Source organism: Centroberyx affinis, unplaced genomic scaffold (genome assembly GCF_046629955.1).
Source record: "Centroberyx affinis isolate AG114_WGS23_722 - 3 ecotype Tasmania unplaced genomic scaffold, CSIRO-AGI_Caff_v1 ptg002694l_1, whole genome shotgun sequence".
NCBI classification, from domain to species: domain Eukaryota; kingdom Metazoa; phylum Chordata; class Actinopteri; order Beryciformes; family Berycidae; genus Centroberyx; species Centroberyx affinis.
This window is the reverse complement of record NW_027280872.1, coordinates 408,089-428,525: the sequence shown is the minus strand read 5'-3', so window position 1 is coordinate 428,525 and position 20,437 is coordinate 408,089. Positions and strand designations below refer to the sequence as shown.

Here is a 20,437-nt window from a genome sequence, read left to right as displayed (position 1 = left end):
TATCACAGATCTGTGTCCTCTCAAAGCTTTGGTTGAAGTTGGTATAATATGTATACATAATACAGATTGTAAGTGACAGACCCAAATGCATGCACAACACTCTAAACTACACCCAATTGGCAATTTCATATGATGGTCCACATATATTAATGATTTATTGCAAAGGTTCACACCATTTGGCCCCTATCAGTCTCTGAGCATAGAAGACAAACGTCGGTACACTGGGCAGACAGGTTGCACTCATCTATCTGATCTTTGTATCTCACTGCATTAAGTATTGTCCTTTTTTTAATTTAAGCCAATGTTTCTAAGGTATTGCCATAGCCTTACCGGAGTAATTTGAAAAGTGCTATAGGAAATTTTGTTTTATTAACGACCTCAACAGTTACTAGGTCCACTGGTTATAGCATTTTTCAGTAATCATATCTGCTCAAAGCATTGTGAGATGTCTATTCTACACACATTTATTGCTCTATAGCAACGCATTCAGACAGACAACTGAAAAGAACAAAATACATTCCATCACATTTGCATCCCCGTTACCTAATCGATCCGTTTTAATGCATATTCTTTAAATGGCTGAGTGGCACATTATGATACAAACCCAACATCTTGAAACTGTTTGCTCTTCAGTGGCAGTGAGAGATGGTCATCGGGCGCCCAGTGAGGCAAAAGGTCCACAGCTTAGCAATCGTTATTCCCCAAAGTAATTTTTACGAGCATGTACTAAAGCAGCCCTTCTTGTTCATGCAGTTGAATTATTTACTTTTGTTGTGATCGCTGATACCCCGCACCACACATAATTGGTCACAGTTGTCATTAAGTAATTGAAACAGCTCTGTTACACAGTCATAATGGATAATACATTGATAAGAACTTTTACAAATGTGTCAAGACGACTGTTTAAATCCATGCATTTCATGCATAGATGATGGTCATCCTCTGAGGCCTGCAAAGCCCCGCTGTGGAGACGACTCACAGAGAGTAGAGTGTTTACTGTATGTCCAGCCTCTTTCTAGTCAGTCACCTGTCCATTCAGACCTCAACACCTTCTTCTTCTCTGCTGCTACCCTGCTTCACCTCCTTCAACTAAAACCCTGCAACCTGTGGCTGAGTCTGAACTCATCCACCCCATCACATAGACCCTCCTGTAAACACTATTATTTTATTTCTTACCAAGCTATTATTATCACCGAGTGGTTTTTGAACAATGTTGCCCTACGTAATATCTCCACAACGCTGTGTACTTCAGACCTTGCACATTACATCACTTTTCAGCCTCAGGAATGCATGTTCTGCAATCTTCCCAAAATATTTCACAGACTTCTTTCTACTCATACTCTTATAATAACCTTATGGTACACTGGGACAAATACACGACTGGACAGTCACTACACTTCTCTCTACAGCTGCCACCATACTGTATGCAACACTGCTCAAACGCACATAGCTATTGAATACTGAATGTTATGTAAAGTGATATGTATAGTCAACTGTCCACTTTACACCTTCTGCTGTCTCTTTGCATGTGAGGTCCTGTTGTCCTTGTCCTGGAAACTCTGTAAGTTGTCAACATGTCTCTGCAGCGAAGTCGCAATGACAAATTCCTGCACGTTTAGCGTCCTTGGCGACTCAAGTGATTCTGATTCTGACCATTGCAGTCTTTTGTCAGCCTGTCTTATCGTTGTGTGATTGTCTTGTGATTTTTTTGTTTATTGAGCTTTATCTTCTCAGTCATTCGTCCACAAGGCAGCCTTTAGGTGGTGGTCAAGGCTGAGAGCGCGGCCGCTCCTACTTCATGCCGCTTCGCAGCACCTGATTGGCTGCAATGAGCATGACGCTGATGATGAAAGCGATGGCAAAGGCGCATATCAGGCTCTTGCGCACACAAGTTTGCTTGACTTGCTGTGTTGGGCTGGAACCTGTAGGGGGAAGAGAGAGAGAGAGAGAGAAAGAGAAAGAGAGAGAGAGATTACCTGTGAGTCCATTGAATCAGATCTTATTTAATGCTTGAAAGACATCTGATAGTCATTTCCGAATGAGAGAGCTCATCACAAAAACTTACAACTACGTGAACACAATAATAGGGGGATGAACATTGCCAGGAAAATTTGTTTTCACACATGTATGGTACATAACTACATCTAGATTGAAATGTTGATTGGAGTTTCCTGCAAATTAAACAACAAACAAATGGATCGGGGCCTGATCAGCATATCAAATGCGTTCTTCAAAACATTAGCATTCCTAGAAAAGCCGTGGCATACCACCAGAATGATCTGAAGTGAGGAAGTGAGGCGAGTGAGTAGAAGCAAAAAGGATTCTAGCAGGAACCTTCATAACTGATGACAGAACTTACTTTGTCCAAAGAGCAAACTGAAATATTTCTAAATGCTTCGATGATGTGGAAAAACAAATTCATGCTGTTTTTGGTTTGTTGTTTTTCCTCCAAATGTCATTGCTGTTCTTAAAAAATAGCACCACATAATGATCAGTTTCTCATTGATGCCTATGTATTTTGAAATCGTACAATTGGTTTTGTTGGCCCAACAAGCATAAAACTCACACAATACATAAACGACCATATAATTTTTTTTTTTTAATTGCAGTGCTTTCTGCTATCAAACTACAAGTGTAGCTGCGCTAGAAAAAATATCTCAGCATGATCTCATGTCATCTAAATCCGAATAATAAGAAAAATACACCAACAACAACAACAACAATATGGACCCAGAAATGCAAAGTACACCGCCAATAGCTGTTATTTCCCCAGTGTTATAGGGTGGATTTTTCCTTTAAATTATTCATCGTGTTCTGCAAAGTATAGGAGGGTTCTTCCTTACTGTCTATATCCACCTGGCATTCCTCAGGGTTCTCTATGTGGTTCTCCTCAGTCATGATGATGTTCTCGATGTCCTTCATGGAAAGGTGGTCGCAGAACGTGTCGTACAGGAGCCTCTTCAGCTCCTCCACCGTCAGCTTCTGCATGTCACACTGGAGATACACACACACATATACTGTACATTAACGTGTACATGGGGATACGTGCACGAAAGCGCAAACGTAAGCACACACACACAGACAGAAAAAGTTGCGACGACGTGCAGAAACACACACACACACACATATATGTATGTACGCACGCACACATAAAACACACACACACACACACACAGAGGAAGTGAACAAGAGGAACAAAAAGAATGCTGTATGAAAACGTTTCAGACGAAGAATTTGGTTTAATGCCAATCCATGACCTGTGCCTGTGTGTTCGCCTCTTAGCTCTACTCAGTTCTTCTGCTGATTTCCAATGTGGAGCTCACTAACATGACCGAAGGCTCTGTTTGATCACTCCAGCAGCACATGGTCAATACTAGTTCTAGTATTCTGTTATATAATGTTACATCAGGCTATGCAGTCTTTGTAAGATACTTCAATGGTCACTTGGGCTTCTCGGCTCCTCCGGCAGGTTTATCTTCTGCTGTGGTTCTTTTTTTTTTTTTTTTTTTTCACACGTTCTACCAAGAATTCCCACAATCCCCCCCTTGTCTTCTGCGCTCGATTCTGAGTCTCAGTTTCTAACAGTCGCTCTGGACTCGTTATCGCATAATCACAACAAAGGCAGCTCTGACACAAGCTACATCCCATTAATTTCCATTACACTGTCAGCGTGAGCGGTTGATTATCTAAGGAAGTGTCTGTAAATAAATTAATATCTGTTTCTAAAAAAAAAAAAATGACATTAATGCTTTACACAATAACACTGCCACACACAATGAGGCGGAGGTATCAATTCAAAATCCTGATGAAGGCCACAGTTCTGTCAGAATCCTAAACCCCTTCAGGATGAGCTTTAGACAGCCTTGTGGGCGGCAACTTCCCATTAACAATCCAGTCGATGTGGCAATTAAATTTGTTTTCCTCTAAACTGGTGGAGCCGCGGTGCCTAAATGTTTCCGCGCCTGGCAGTTTGCAACAGTGGCGTCTCTGCCGCCTGTCTTCTTCTCTAATAAGCAGGAAGTGACTGACTGACTAATGAGTTACCTTCCAGAAGACGGAGTCAAAGTCAGTGCCGTTGAACTTATCTGGCAACCCGGCTGCCGTCAGCTTGGGGCCCAGGAGAGTGACAAACTCCTCAAAGTCCACCTGGCCATCGCCTGCGGAAGTCAGGAACAGTTGGTTTTACTGTTTATTGTTGGTTTCCCTGTTAATTATCGCTGGTTTTACTGTCGATTATAGTTTTACTGCGTACTGCAGTCTCTCTGTGCAAGTGAATCAAAGAGCAAAGCCTCTGTCCTTTGTGACTTGTGAAATAAAGTGCCAGCGGCAGTAAAGTGTGTGTCGGTGTGTTTGTGTGTGTGAGAGCATACACTTGCATGTGTGGACATGCATGTCAGTGTGTTTGTGCATGCATGTGTGTGTGACTGCGTGCCATCATACAGTATGTGTATGTACATGTAGGTACAATAATGCGTTTGCATGTCTGAGTGTGCATGTGTGTGTGTGTGAATGTGTGATTGCATTTGTGTGTGAGCATGTGTGTGAATGTGAATGCATCATGACATCCAATCTGTGTGTGTGTGTGTGTGTGTGTGTGTGTGTGCATTTATGTGAATGTGTGTGTCTGTGTTTGAGCTTAAATTAGTGTGTGTGTTCAAACGTGTGAGAGAATGCGTGTTTTTTTGTCTGTATGTATGCGTTTGTGTAAGTGTATGTGTGTGTGTGTGTGTGTGTGTGTGTAGGTGAGTGTGTGTGTGTATGTGTGTGTCTCACCATCCATGTCCAGTCTCTGGATGATGACCTCCAGCTCCACCTCGTTGGGCATGTAGCCCAGCGAGCGCATGGCCATGCCCAGCTCCTGCTTCGAGATGAAGCCGTTCCCATCGCGGTCAAACACTTTGAAGGCCTCGCGGATCTCTGCAGAGACGACACACACACACACACACACACACACACACACACACACACACACACACACAAAACACACACACAAGCTTAAGTCTTTCAACAGAGCAGGATATGAAAGTGGGAAATGTTCCACGCACCAAAGACACATTTGTTATGCCGCATCAATGCTTGAGTCATAGTTATATGGGGGTTGGCAGCCCAGGAGAACAAATGCTACCAGTAAGATGACAAAAAGAGCCAAAATAAAATAAATACCCTGCAAAAAAATGTGGGCACAGATGAAACAAGGAGCTGAGATCAGGACAAATTGTTAACATTTTAAAAAGGAAGCACTTTGAATTCCATATATTTGAAATTTTACAGGATTTAATCCACCTCATGACCTCTGTCACATGCAGCCGCCTTTCTCTCTCCTTCCTCTCCCGTGGCACACGATCTAAAAAAGCATTAATGCCATAAAAATAACATTACAAGAACAGCTTCTGCTATCGAACAAGGTGTGATAGCAATAAAAGAGACACCAGTATGATGCCTCACTGCTGTGAAGAGCTCTGGTGGTTCAGCAGTGTGGATGCATATCCTGTGTGTGGCATCAGTCCAACAGTTTCTTAGAGAGCAAGACTAATTAATGAAGAGGTTCAATCTAAAATGAGATATCCACTATCTGGAAAACAATACCAGCTACTTAAAATGATTGCTGGCACATTATGTGTTACTATTGAAGTTATGAGTCATCTTAAAGTAATAATCCATGGCAGATTCATATAAATAAATGTCTGTTTTGCTACTCTTCATCGGTTGATACTGTATAACACAATAGTGATTGAACCTATACCCAGTTCAAGAAAGCTTTTACATTTGCTGTTCTAAACACCCGGTGTCTGGTAGGTCTTTCCTGGGAAAAATCCTCTGGTGCACAGGAATGATGCATTTTACATTTTGGGAAATAGCAACAGCAGCTTGTTTTTAATAAATAGGCCAGAAGAAGAACTGGGCAGTGATAGCCACCATGGCTGAACAGACAAAGAAAAGAGCACCACCTACAGAAACTAGAATTTTTCCATCCAGGATATACACGTTATTTTGAAATAAACCTCTTCAATTTTATCCATTTTGAACAAAATAATTGAAATGACTAGATATGAATATGAAGAAGTTGCACCCCACGCTGTTACAGAGCCACTATCTTTCAACTGTTATCTCCTTTATTTCTTTTAATTTAGCCGCTCTGTATATTTATCTGCATTGTAAAAACAGCTTAAACCTCCTCTGCTTTTTTTCCTCTTCATAAATGACTGAATCCCTTCATTTATATGCAATGACTTTCACCACCGAGTCACCTGCAATTTTTTACTTGTCACATCCTAATGTCAAATGCCTGATTAGCGCACAAAAGAGCAGAGCAGGAGATGAATCTTAAAATGCAGCTGATACATGAAGCACAGAGTAAATCTCCAGAAAATCTCACATAATCTCGATAATCTATCATTTGCTGGAATTGGTGACTTTAAAGTGCATTATTAAAGAGTGAAAATAATAGATTCATGATCAGACCGCATGTAAGGTTTAGGGAAATGGAAGATATATCTCAAACCCCTGCAAGGGTTTGAGATGGAGAATTATAGATTAGGTTAGTACAGGAGCAAAAAGGTACAAAAATATAGACTTGTAAATGAGAAAATACAGAAGGAGTTATGAATGAATAAACAAAACAAGAACTGAATGCTGAATAATGAATCTGTCTCCATTGTACATTTGACTGGCAATAACAACCCTTTAAGTAGGCCCATTAAAAATTCAAATGTGAATTGAAATGACTCTTTCATTTCATGGTTTAAAGCAAATTAGCTGTTGTTAAGTTACTGAACTGGAATATTAAAAAACTTTAGCAAATCACTGCAAGACCAAAGTCTTGTAAATGGGAATTGCTGCTCCATTGATTTATTGGAGTGTCAGCATCACAATGAATGGCCGAGCCTCCGGCCAAAATCCAGTTGACATTCTATGACTAATAGTTCAGTCGAAAAACAAAACACAACAAATATCAATGATGGCAAGGAACGTGTGTGTCATTGTATATAATGTGTTCGCAGGGCTTCAGGAAATAGTTTGTTGTAAGCAAGTATATGTACGCAGAATAGAAAGCATGCCAGCGGGACAGGGGTACTTGGCAATCATGTATTACAATGGATTTCAGCCGGGCATCCAATTTATAAAACTGAGCAGAGTGACATTTGCAGCAGCCATTTTTCACATTGCTTTTCCCTCTAAAATGTCTTACTGGGGCTATGGCTTGAGTCATTGAAAGCCTCCAGATATATTTTTTTCTTTCCTGGGTGTGATCCTATTGTTTATAGAAATAACAATACCTCAGTATCCACCTGAGGTCCCAGCTCCATCTGTTTACTTTAGAAACAGGGGCTTTCCAGCAGACGCTCATTGAAAAAACACGCTGCCGCCTCGCGGGAGGCAACACACACTCTTAAATGAGGTGCCAGAACAATTTTAGCAAATACTCTGTCTCCCTTGAAAGCTTTATTTATTGATCAAAGGCCATGGTGAACAAAACATCTAGACTGGTTAGTGGCGTGCAAAGTATACTTTATATAAAATGTTTGTATTGTGTAATGAAATGCTGGTACATTTTCCTCAATATGTTGTGAGGGAATTTTACACTTTGTCACAAGCCATTAGATGAATAAGAATTTCCTAGTACTGGATCTAAAATGTAATGAATGGATTATCAAGCCCAATACACTTGCAGTGAGATATATAGTTGCATAGCTATATAGCCATTGTGAATGTCAATGTTATCAAAACCACTTTAATGTGTCCATTTGAAATCAAGACAAACTTAGAGTAATATTAGAATGAATTCACAAAGCTCTGAAATAAAGCGTACAATAGTTCCCACTTGAACAATTTATCATAAGAAGCTGACTAATCACCCTCCAAACGAATTCATTTCTCTTTTTGACCAATTGCCTTACAGATAAACCCTCAAAGAGATAACACTCTATCTTAATTGCCCCCAAGAGACACAACAATATTCTCCCTTTTGTACTCTGTGAGCCCAAATGAGCCAAATTCACTTGCACACCTCTACGGTGAATCTATTGTGATTGAGAAATTATCTCTGTCAGAATGAAAATTTCTCCCTCTTTGAATGTGACTAAATGCATTGGCAAAACCTAAATTCCTCTCCTCTGGGTCTACGCCAGCACAAATGACCTGAATTATCCTGTTCAATCAAAGAGAGGCAATTGGCAAAATTTAACTGCCACTTAGTCATGCAGCCTTGATATAAACAGATCAGAATATGAGGCGCAGATAATTCAGGCGACAATGGGTCAGTAGCATTAGCCAAGATCCACTCACATGTTTACAAACCAAACCACTGGAGGGAGAAATAAAACAGTGGATGGAGATGCTCACAGTTTATGCACCGCATCTTTAATGTCACAATGAAAGGGAAAAATGGCTTTTTCACCTTATTAGTGAATTCCCCATGTCATAACATACACCTATTTAACAATAAATGGCAAAAAAGAATGATACAATTTTTATGTCTTGTGTTTTTATATCAAAATCCCATTACTTTTACTTCCTGGAAAACAGCATATTTTTTAGTTGTTACTTCATGCTGTACCAGAAGGCATAAAAAGAGATACAACACATTTTTAACCAATAATACCGTCAGATTTTTGAACAACCCCACTAACCCTCCCATCTTATAAAACAACTTTCAAAGTGACACAAGTGGCATTTTTGGGTGTTCACCACTGACAGTATGGTTGGAATTTATTCATTTTGAGGAATTTGTAAATTTGCTCAAGATTATGCGCCGAAGTACTGAGTCACTTTCCATGTTCGTTACAGTCCGACCTGCCCGCTTTTGAACAGTCCCTCGCCACATTAAGTCCCGCCCCAACATCCTGTTTCAACTGGAAACACGCCGATCGACGGAAGCAACGGTTAGACGCATATCAGAAATGTTTCCTTGTGACTTTAAGTATCTCCGCTTCACACTTTTCTTCCTTGCTGCTGCAGATGCTGTTATTGCTTCTGGCCTCTTTAAACTAATTAACTTCACTTTCAGCTCCGGTTACATTTGAATTTCACTAATAGTATAATTTTGCTGTTTTTCATAGCGGTAGCTAAGCTTCAGTCAGTCCTCCATTGCGTCTCTGGGACACGGTTCCACCACTGAAGTGTGAATATTTTTGTTGAAAGCACGTGGTATTTGCTTTGATGTAGAAAGGTGCTTGTTGGGCTTCAAAGATATAATGCCATGCAGTCCCCCAGGATGTGATCTGATAGAGGATGAAAAGCCCAAGTTAAGATCTAGAGCTTTGAGAGTAAGGCATCTAAGGCTGAACTCCCACAAGAGAAAGGTGCAGTGTACTCCCAGCGCACTGCTCTCCCCGTACGCTATATCAATAAAGTGCACAGTGTCCTTGCTGCAGCTCAGAAGCACTGAACAATCTCAGAACTGTACACAAAGCTGAACTAGGCCAGCTTGACAGGTATCACTTCAAAATAGAGCTGATTCAGAAGACAGCTAGAAAGCGCTTGGATCACGACTTGAAGCAAGACGCACATTGTCTCCGTCGTGTTTAATATTAGATTGTGGAGGAATGAGTCGAGTGAACAAGCTTTTAAGAATATGATCATCTTTGGCTATATATACATAATATAATAGAAAGAATGCAATGGAAATGGGTGAAACGAACTATCCTCGTCCTCGCAGAATAGAAACGCATCACATGGGAAATATTTACTTGAATTTTTTAAGGCACGCCTGCAGCAAAGTGTTACCCCCTTTCAGGTTAAATTTAGCATCGGTGAAAACTCTGCTAATTACAAGCAGCGCACTTCCTAGAGCACAAGCTAATGCCGGGGCTTTTGTAGCTGTGAAGTGTCCGTGAATGTAATCCTGGGCATGCTTCAGAGCCACAGATCCTCTTCGCCTCAGTCAGACCTCCATCTGCTTAGGGCTCCTTTGGATCGGTAATTGCAGCACACCCACTCTTTATGTAAGACCTTAAAAAAAAAAAAAAATCGATGTGTGGAAAACACCGCTTCGCAGTGCGTGTGTGTGTGCGTGTGTGTCTGTGCATGAACCTGGGGCGACTATTTTTAAACATCCATAGCAACCTTAATCCATCTTTAGCTGGAAAGGGGCCGACTTGGGCACCCGGAAGATTTGAATATTACCATAACAAGCTTCTAACAAGGCTCTGGAGAATTCAAAAGGGGTATGGCAGAGTCTAAGCTGTCTGTGTCTCAAGGAAAAGTCCCATCTCCTGGTTTGGATAGAAATCCCCCCCCCCTCCCACCCCAGTGATACATTATGAAATTTGAAGAGCTTCACCCCGGCTGGTGCAACACCGACATGACCACAGGGAGAAATTGGCGAAAAAGAAAAAGTGGGAAAGGTCAAGGTGCTTTATCTTCGGTAAGGAAAAATCCCCTCGCTAACTTCTTTAAACCCCATTTGACCTGGAGCGATTGAAGTCAGTGAAAGGGCGTGAAATTTTTAGCCCTGTCTGTGTTGCTCTCGGGTCTTTTTTCAGCAGGGTAAAAGAATCATTGATCTGGCTGCATTTTTCTCCCCCTTCCTCTTATGTTTTCAAAGCAGCGAGTTTTCATCATCACAGCCGATACCAAGCTGAGCCGGGCCAATATCTTCAAGGCAAGAGCCGTGAGAGCACCTCAAATAAAGGTCAGATGTGAAAAATCAAAAGCCTCCGCTAAGCATTACAGGCAATTCAGTACTCACTCATCAATTCCACCACATTACGCTGTCAATACACAGCATTCAGGCTATATGGACGGCGTTTTTCATTCGGTGTATTTTTATTGTCTGCTATAGACTTTGCAGTATTGTTCATCAAAGTGAGAAAATATTACCCTGGAGAAACTACACAGTGGTTCCTTTGATTGAAAAGCACTTCACCTTCCAAATCTCATCACAGTTCATTTCACAGGTAATAAAGTCTGCTAGATCCACTCCTTCACGGCAATCGATCAAAATGGAAATAAATGACTCAACTCTAACGACGGCCGTAATCGCAGGCCCTCGTGAAATTCTCAGCTAATCTGCGCCACATGGTTTTCCATCAAAACCCAATTCAGCAAGGTAAGATGTCAAACCGGATTACACAAGCTGATTTATGAAGAACTTTTATGAGATTGCGGCCCTTGACTTCATTAGTAATGTCGGGTACAGAATGTCCAACCAAGATTTTATGGTCACTATGAAATGAAAAATGACTTTTTCATCTTGTTAGCTAAATCTCCGTATCATAACATAACCCAATTTAACAATAAATGCCAAAAAATTTTTAGGAAAACAGCCTACTTTTACTCCATGGCATAGAAAAATTCCAACCAATAATACCACCAGATTTTTTTAACAATCCCCCCCATCCACTTCATCATATAAAACCTGCAACTTAAACGAATAGTTCGGTATTTTGAACCCTGGGCCCAAATAACATGTTTTCCGTCATGATCCAGATTAGTAGAAACCATAACTTCGCTAGCTGCCTGTACCGCCCGTCCGGTAACATCGGGTGGCCTCCTCCTACTCGCGATAGTCTTTGAAAACTATGATAAACGTTGTTTTGCAAAACACGACGCTCACTGTACTCTCGTGGAGCTTACACCGGTTTAGAAGGTCTTTTAGAAAAAATAGTTCCTATCCAAATAGAACGCAACTATTGACAGAAAGCCCAGTTTTTTACAATTTTTTCAAGACAACATACTGACACTGGTATGATTATACTGTGAGCGTTGTGTTTTGCAAAACAACGTTTATCATAGTTTTCAAAGACTGCCGCGTATGCCCCTAGGTTTCTATTGCAGTAGAGTGGGAGGGGGCATCCCAGTGTTACCGGACGGGTGGAGCAGGCAGCTAGCGGAGTTATGGTTTCTACTAATAAGGATCATGACGGAAAACATGTTATTTGGGCCCAAAATACTGAACTATTCCTTTAACAACTTAAACAGTGAAACAAGTGGTAAACATGCTACAGTGGTGCAATTTTGGGTGTTCACCCGCAAAAACCCTTTAAAATGCATTTATTTTAAAGAATCCGAAAATTTGTGAGAGCTCAAGATTATGCGGAAAGCAGTTTTGAACACTTTTGAAGTCCCTCCCTGCGTTATGTCCCGTCCCAAAGTCCTGCTTCAACCCGAAATGGGACGAATTACGAAAGCAAGACACCGTTTTCTTGTGACTTTAAATCCTCCAGCAGCGGTAATACTGTAGATTCAGCCTGTGGCTCATTGGCTTTTCCTTCTATTGCTCTGTCACTACATCCCCAAGGAACGGCTCATTACTGGTCACATCTTTATCACCATCTATGTCAAATAGAGTTTTTTTTTTTTTTATGGTACATGTGTCATCCAGACAGGTAATACATTTGAGAGAGTCATTTTGAAATCCGTCCCCGTTCGGCAGGTCTTGTAAGAAGGCCCTCCATCACACAGGTAGAGCGGGAACTGTTGAGGATTAAGCGGCGTGATGGGAAGACGCACAATTTGTGATTTATTATCCTCGGTCTGATTAGATAGGAGGAAGACGCTTTCATGGGCGTCACAGCGCCGCACATCTGTAATGTCAAGAACCATGTAAGCTATCTTGTCCTTTCTCCCAAAATGGTTTAAAGTTAATCTTCCCGTCTTGCCTGTGCATCTTTTCTTCGCCCCGGTCCGCACCTCTCTTCCTCTGCTGGTTTCGTTTTTTTTTTTAATCAGCAGCGGCTCCGAGTGCTTTTCGGGCACTTGGATAAACACATTGGAACGGAAAATTGTCTCTGGGCAAAGACAAACAGATATTTTATAGCAGGTCCGCAGCCTTTTCTCCACTTTGTCATCCATCTGTCCATCATTGTTTTGTGGGACGAAAACCGAACGGAAACCAAACACGAAGTCGAACGCTGCCAAAGCCCCGGTCTGACACAGTGGATTCTGAATAAAGCGAGGACATTATAGCCATTTTTCTTTGGAGTAATTACACAATGACAGCAGTCAGCGTGATGTCGATGGCGCATGTTTGTCTTCTTTGTTAAACGCTGACAAAAGGCGGCTGAGTTATAAGCAGACGTTTGCCAGACACTTGACATTGTCAGAGGGGTTTGACAGGCAGAAAGAGGAAATGTAAGGGCCTTAGCGATGGAAACACAGCTCATTTCTTTATTGTAGTAACCTCTATATCCACTTTTTTATTCACTTTCATTCTTTTGGTTTTCGCTGTTGTTTCACGGTGTGAATCATAAACCTTGCTGCCCGTGCTTTGATGAATAACTCAATAAGTATGTTTCGTCTGCCGGAGTGCATAACTATAAGCAAAGGAAAAGCCCTTTTGTATTCAAGGGGACACAAACAGTTTATTCTGGGCGTCTAATTTAGATACATGATGAGGTGTTTTTTTATCTGAAAGAGAACAATAATTGAACTAATTCTCACTTCCTGGGAGAGAGACACGCTAATAGCACTCAATAGCTGAAATGAACAGCAGCCACTAATAGGTGTTTGTTTTTAGTTAGCACATCTGGACCTTTTCCACACTCTACAATTCTGAAAATGAGCCAGCGCATCCTCTGCCGTCATGATTGGTCATTTTGTTATGTGTTGTTGTTGTTGTTGTCCAGATCTTCATAGCAGCATATGCTTTAAAATGGTTGCGGTTGACCCCTTGAAAGTACACCCACGCTACACCCACTAATTCTGCACAAGCGATACGTTATGTGCATAATTTCTGTCTTGCCGAGCAGATGCCGGTGTCTTTAAATATCTTCATTTGTATTCATGTAAGTATTTCCAGAGAAATGGAAGTCAACCCTCCACCTCGGGGCGAAGGAATGAGTCAATGTTTTCTGCTGCAGCTACAGTAGGAGTCGAGCAGGAACATCAAGATCGCCTTACAGCCTGTTTATGCCATTAGAAAAATAGTAGTGTCAGTGGTTTTCTGAGCAGCTGTCAGTCAAAGAGATTTGCAAAGACCCACAAACTTTGCCGAGGGAATAAAACTGAAACGTTGAAAAAGGAGCCCAATAAACACGTGTCATTCCATTTTACTACTGAATGCAGCGCGCTTTCAAAAGCAAAGCGGAGAGTGGAAGTCGGAATCTCTTAAGAATAATGCTCTTAAAGACGAGCAATTATTTATGACTCAAGGAGGCAAATAAAGAATTGTCCCCTTTAGTCCCGTTATTCTGATCACTTCCTGTTTGCAGTGTCTCGGTTTCCTGTCTCTGGAGGAGTGACAGTCAAATCTGTTTTTGATCTGCAGACGAGGAAGGCCCCCTCACTCTGCCTCCAGCGCGAGCAAAAGCGAGGAGAGACTTTGTAGACTGTGTTGATTTCAATTACTCCAGACAGTTACTTGGTGAGTGTAAAACGCTTCTTGAGAGATTTGTCCCCGGTGGGGCTCTGTGACAGGTTTGGCTTGGTAAACACTTGCAATGTTTCTTTCATTGCGATTAAGAGAAGGCTTTCATGCCCAACCAAATCCCTAAAAGTGGAACTGGAACTGAGTGAGAAGAAGCAGAAAAGTTACATTTAAAATGTTGGTAGATATCAAAGGATAATTTTTTTTTTTGTCCAAAGAGCAGTCGTGTTTCTTCTGATTCCATTTGTTTCACTGTCTTCAGGGTTTCCCACCCTGAATATAACGTGAAAAAATAATAAAGCGTGTTTCCCTGTCTGATCTTTTCCCTGTATTTGCAGGTTAGTAATGTGAAGCATGTAAAATGTTACCTTTTGGAAAAATGGAACCTTTTAGCTAAGTGTGTGTGTGTAATTTGAGATATAAGAGATATGTATTACCAAAATGAATAAACATGCTGTAGCTTGCAGATTACCATGGTAATACAAAATACAGCACTAGCTTCTCATTATAAATGAATTGACATATAGTCATGTTTGGCTCCTGTGCACTTTATTTCCAGTGAAAAAGGAACACACTAATGTCCTAATATATATTGTACGTATGAACCCTTATGGTTATACAGTCTTATCTTTCATGTTTTCAGTATTTTAAGCACTTAAAATGTGTTATTATACACTAGGTGTGTTATCCTATGGTTTTGCTAGCAGCTCACTCATGTATGTCAATTGGATTGGCTTAGCTTAATGAGATAATTTATTGATTACTGAAGGAGAAATTCACTCTGGTCCCATATGAATTAATGGCTGTTTGGGGTAAGAAGGTGCTTCGAAGCCAGGGAGTTAGGTGTAGATTTTTAAAGTGTTTCTGGTGTCTGGGAAGGCTCTCTGGAGAATAAACCAGCAACAGAAATAGAGGAATTTGGGCCTGTTTTTTTCTTCTTCCCCTGGACAACTCTAATAGGAGCGTATGTTGACTGTGACAAGTGAACGTGTGAATAAATAGAAGACAGAAATGATAATATGTATCGTTGTCAATTTGGAGTTCAAATTGTTGTCAATTTGTACTCCTGTGAAACATTTCTATGCAATTATACAAGCATGAAAATAAGACATTGAGGAACGATGAAAGGAAAACACAGACAAAATACAGACTACAGACTTGAACTGAAATGATAAATAAATTCTACTGAGCATAACTTTGTTGACAAGAAGCAAGCATTCTGCTCCTGTCTCATCTTTTCTCTATTTACAGGAAACTACTGGTGTCTGTTTACATGATCCTCAGTCTGGGACCTGTTACAAATGCTTTAAGCTTAGCCCTGGGACTATTTTGAATTTGCTTCCAATATGGCTGTTGTTAGGCAGTGTGGAAATGGCCTACCCACTTAATTCCACCTGCAGTGATATTGACACTGCGCTCTGCCTGTGTGTGTGTGTGTGTGTGTGTGTGTGTGACTATGTGTGTGTTTTAGTAGTGGAGGAGGTCTAAACTACAGTATATTGAGCAGCTATAATATAACCGGCCCTTTTTTTTCTTCCCTCATATGTAGGAGGGGAAATGGAGAATGTGGAGTCCAATTCAATTTATGCTCATATCAGTGTACATTAAAGCACTTGCTTCCACCCCCCACCTTCCACCACACACACACACACACACACACACACACACACACACTCAGGCTTATCGCGCATCAGAAAAATAGCATTTTGCTCCAATTATAGCTTTGACAGCCTTCTCAACGGCTGAGTATGGTGCCAGTGGGCCATTCCCTGGTGTGTCCAAGCCAGTAATTGAAAATCAAGTCCTTGGCTGTGCGCGCCATTAGGGCCTGCACCTCCTGTCCCTTTACATGCACAAGCACACGCGTACACACACACACACTAATGTGCAATTTCACTGTGTGACAAAGCTCGGACTCCCCGACGGCCCGGCTGATGTATATGACATCTCAGATATCAAGCCAATTCTCGTCCATCTCTCAGGAGATCAGAGCAATCACATGACACAGAGGATGTCCCTCGAGCGGTAAATTTCTCATCAACTAGACATTTACGAAACTTCACTCCTCTCAAAACATGACAGACAGGTGCTGAAACTGTTCAACGCATGTTAATGGGACATTAAGTTATTTAGGACTTTGATCTATTGCCGACCAAAGGAATTGCAACAATCTACTTACGTGTAATGGACAGAAATAAAAGTCACATTTTCACAACAGAATGAGTGAGCTAGCTACTTAGACCAGAAATGCAAACCAGAAACATGTAGTGAAGAGGCAATGTATTACAATGCAACATAATACAGCTTTGTCATTTGTTTTTTGGCTCGAGAACGAAATGTGTTGTGATGCCAGTCGCTCGCTCACAGCACCGTCCGCCATCTTTGAGCAGATGAAAATGCGAGGAGGGGGGGTTGTTTGAGACAGAGAGCACAGGCCCAAAAGTGAGTTTTGAAAGCCACAAATCGCGGCACCTTGTGAAGTAATTGGTGAGTCATTTGCATAATCAACAATCCCATCAACCCCCTGTACTTATATTACGGTCATTTTGTGCTATGGGGCAGTAAAAATCTTACTTAATGCACCTTTAAGTAGAACTCTATGTATATAACAGCTGAACACAAAAAAAAAGGAAAGTTCCCTGTGAATCTCAGCTGCATTGTTGACAAATCTAACAACATCCCATCTCCTCAGTGACATTGCCTTTAAAGTCTGCCCTATTTCACAACCTGTAGGCGTCCGCCAAAATAAAGAAGGCCCTCACGTGGGAACACTAATGCTCCACAACAGCTGAAAACGGCTCTGTCACCGCTGTTAACCATGCATTCCCCCGCTCTCTCCTACTCTCTCCCTGAAGCATCCCATTGCTTAGCCAGCCGAGCTGCCGCTGAGTCGGGCTGTAAAGCTCAAACGGCTCACTTCATCGTGCGACAGTGTGACTGCAGCGAGCCAATATACAAGTGGTTTGGACTCATTAGACAAAGTCAAAGTGAAATGATGTCTATTCAGCACACCCCGGGCCCACTGTAAATTAAAGAGGGAGGAAAAGAAAAGCGAAAAAACAGAGAGAAAGTGAGATCTTTCAACCCCAAATCAAAAGCCCCTTCCGGAGTCAATAAAACTGACTGGGGCTGAAATACGAGACGCCCATCTTTTTTTTTTTGCTGTGCCACTGTGTGCAAAGTAGATTTCTTTGATGGCGAGGTCCCTTTACACTGGAAGTCATGTTTGACAATAAAGCTCTGAACTGTGTGAGCGTGACAGCGCAGACTGATGCAATGCTGTAATCATGCAGATGACATCATGAGAAGATCGGTTTAGGCGCTGACATGTTGAGCCTTTATCACAGCGTCTGTCTGTTGGGAGTCAAGGCAACAAAAGGCAATGGAGCATAATATAGGCAGAATGGCACCTCAAACCAAACAGTCCATCTAGATTTCTGTATATTTCTAGTGTTCTGTGGGTGTTGTGTAAAGGTATTTAGGCAGTTCATATTATACCACATGGACCATCTATGGGGAGTTGTAATCAATCCATATTTAGCCTCTTCCAGCCAGCTTTTCCAATTAATATCAACCACAGCACTCAATAGCATTTTCCTGTCAACCTTATTGTGTGCATATGTGTGTGTGTGTGTGTGTGTGTGTGTGTCTTTGCATGTATCTCTAGACGCATGCTTCTACACGTGTGCGTCAGAGAAAGAAGCACAGAGAGAAAGAGAGAGGAAGAGTGTGTGTGTGTGTGTGTGTGTGTGTGTGTGTTATGTGTGCGTGTGACCGTAATTCAGTGTGCGTGCGTGTGTGTGTGTGTAGTCTCCAATATGTGCAACTCCAGGTTCAATTAACGGTTCATTTCTGGTCTCTCCCCGGGAATTTCTGCACTTGTACCCGCAGGCAAGATTTCTCACAAGACCCAGCCTGTCGCAAAGGCTGTCATTCACACATGTGCATTATTTCAATCATGGCCTAATCAGAAGCCCTTCACCGCTGTGGAGTACTTGTGCCATGACACCCTATATCCGTCCAAACACATCTGACTTCACTGAATCCATCCAGCGAAGCAGTGCATTCAGTCTGAGGCGGTCTAAAGAGGTCTTATGTATGGAAGGAGGGGATGGATTGTAGTCCTTTGTTTTTACACAGTGGATAAATAAACTTGATGCACATTAATTAATAAGGTGACAAGGATGAGTGGTGCAGTAAACAACAGGGATATGTCAACTACCTTCCATCGAAAACATGGCCCAGAACTCACTGTCATCACACAAGCTTTGGGACTTGAGCTATTTCCCTGAGGTTCCTGTATGATAAAGTGCAGATGACGCAGGCTCACGCCACAAGGGCCCCTCACATGAATATTTTGGCAATACTGTTTATTCATGAATAAACTGTTTATTCAGTTTATTTGGTTTTCCCATTCTTATTAGAGATATTACTTTTGCCGTAAGGCACTCTTGTGGTGCCAGGTATAATGAGTATGTGTAATGATGGAGGATGATGGGGTGCAAATAAGTGGTTTAATACGGCCAATTAAGACGGGATTTAACCCTGGAAGTCATTCAACAGCAGCTAAGGTCTTCAGAAAAGATGCAAGATCATTCACTTATGGATCATATAACCAGTAGAAAGCCAGACTTTTGGGGCCCTTTAGCTCAGGGTCCCATGAAGCTCTAGTACGTGGCATGGCAGCTGTCCACAGGAAGCAATATGTTCAGCAACATTTCATCACAGCAAAGGTGCAGGAGTGCCTACATTTTAAACAAATCAGCTCCACACAGAGGGATATGAGACTCGCTGCTGAATAAGCTGCAAAGGTCCCATCTAATGTAATCATTCCTAGTGAACAAATGCATAAAATTGAATATATATATATATATACATATGTATAGCTAATCTTTGAGTAGTACTGATAACAAAGGGGGGTCTTTTCGGTCATTGGTTATCTTTACATATTTTGGTTCCAGCGGCCATAAAGCACAAATCAGAGAAAAATGGAATAGTGAAAATGAAGGAATAAATCCAAAGGCCTAAAATATGCCCTGTTATATAAATCCATCATTTGATATCTGTATCAGCAGCACCAAACAGCACAAACAGGCTCCCTAAGCCTGACGAGCGCTGTCCAAGGTGCTGACCGCGCGTCTGTTTGAATGAGCTGACCACGAACTGAGCTTAATGCATGTGACATACAACACTATCACAACATAAGCCCGTAATGAACAAACACCTCTTGAGGTGTGCAGTCGCTCAGCAGCCTCAGTCGCCTCAGATACTCTGTAAGCTTTACATTAAGAGGAAACATCTCACCTTCAACTTCGTCTTCGGGCAGGTTAACCGGGGCGCTGTATGAGAGGATGTCAGGGATGGTGCAAATTCCCCGGTACATCAAAGTGGAGGTGACTGGATGCATCGGCATGACTGCGACCTTTGGCTGCCACTTGCGCCCTCCTCATATAGAAATATCTACAGAGAGGATCCCAACTTCCCCCCACTGTCACCGAGGGAAGGGAGAAGCGAGTCCATGGATGGAGGAAGAGGGATGAGATGGGAGAGACGGTGAATCCCGCACGGTGTCCGCTGAGATCTTCTTTTGGCCAACGAATAGCAGAGCAGAGAAGAGCCGAGGGAAATGTTGAGGGGAATGCCTTACCTCATTGCAATTTTGGCTTCTGTTTGAACGCTATTTGCCTAATCACTGTAAGTCACTAGATGCACTAGATGGGAAACTACCTCAGACCCAGACAATGCGCACATAATATATCACCATCAACCCAGACAAGCTCTACATCTTAAGCACAACAAAGTATAGGCTCGCGTTTTCTCTCACTGTGGCAAACCGTTCAACCGAGAGACGAAGCCGTTTATCAATCCACTGCTTTTAGTCCCAACGTTTGTCTGGCGCAAGCAAATTCATGCATCCACTTGTTGGATACGTGCGCTCCCTTGACGCACTCCGTCCTTAATCGAGCCAGCGAGCTTGTTATAATCCACAGAAACGAAATGTCAGAGTTAAAAGGGTTGAAGGGGGAAAAGCTTAGGGAAAAAACAAAATTTGTGTCTTGAAAGAATAAAAAGATAAGGTGTCAGCGCTTGAGGATCCTCTTGGACCCTATGCGCCTGCTCGCTCTTAAT

The 20,437-nt window shown here is 41.9% G+C and overlaps 1 protein-coding gene across 1 annotated transcript; it reads right to left on the bottom strand.

Moving 5' to 3' along the window:
* Positions 1 to 1,791: 1,791 nt before the first annotated feature.
* On the bottom strand, positions 1,792 to 19,721 carry LOC139657504 (calcium-binding protein 7). Its single transcript, XM_071535381.1, has 5 exons — positions 19,613 to 19,721; positions 4,774 to 4,917; positions 4,045 to 4,157; positions 2,844 to 2,994; positions 1,792 to 1,922 (listed from the first exon to the last, which is right to left on the bottom strand). Exons 1-5 carry the CDS (start codon positions 19,719 to 19,721, stop codon positions 1,792 to 1,794), a joined length of 648 nt encoding a protein of 215 aa, XP_071391482.1.
* Between the last annotated feature and the right edge of the window lie 716 nt (positions 19,722 to 20,437).

What these genes read in the sequence shown, in the direction of transcription:
- LOC139657504 (XM_071535381.1), bottom strand. Translation starts at nt 19,721, where the DNA reads ATGCCGATGCATCCAGTCACCTCCACTTTGATGTACCGGGGAATTTGC. An exon ending in GCCCGAAGACGAAGTTGAAG is followed by an intron (nt 4,918 to 19,612) that starts GTGAGATGTTTC and finishes TCGTCTCTGCAG; the next exon opens with AGATCCGCGAGGCCTTCAAA. An exon ending in ATGCCAGGTGGATATAGACA is followed by an intron (nt 1,923 to 2,843) that starts GTAAGGAAGAAC and finishes TTCCCCCTACAG; the next exon opens with GTTCCAGCCCAACACAGCAA.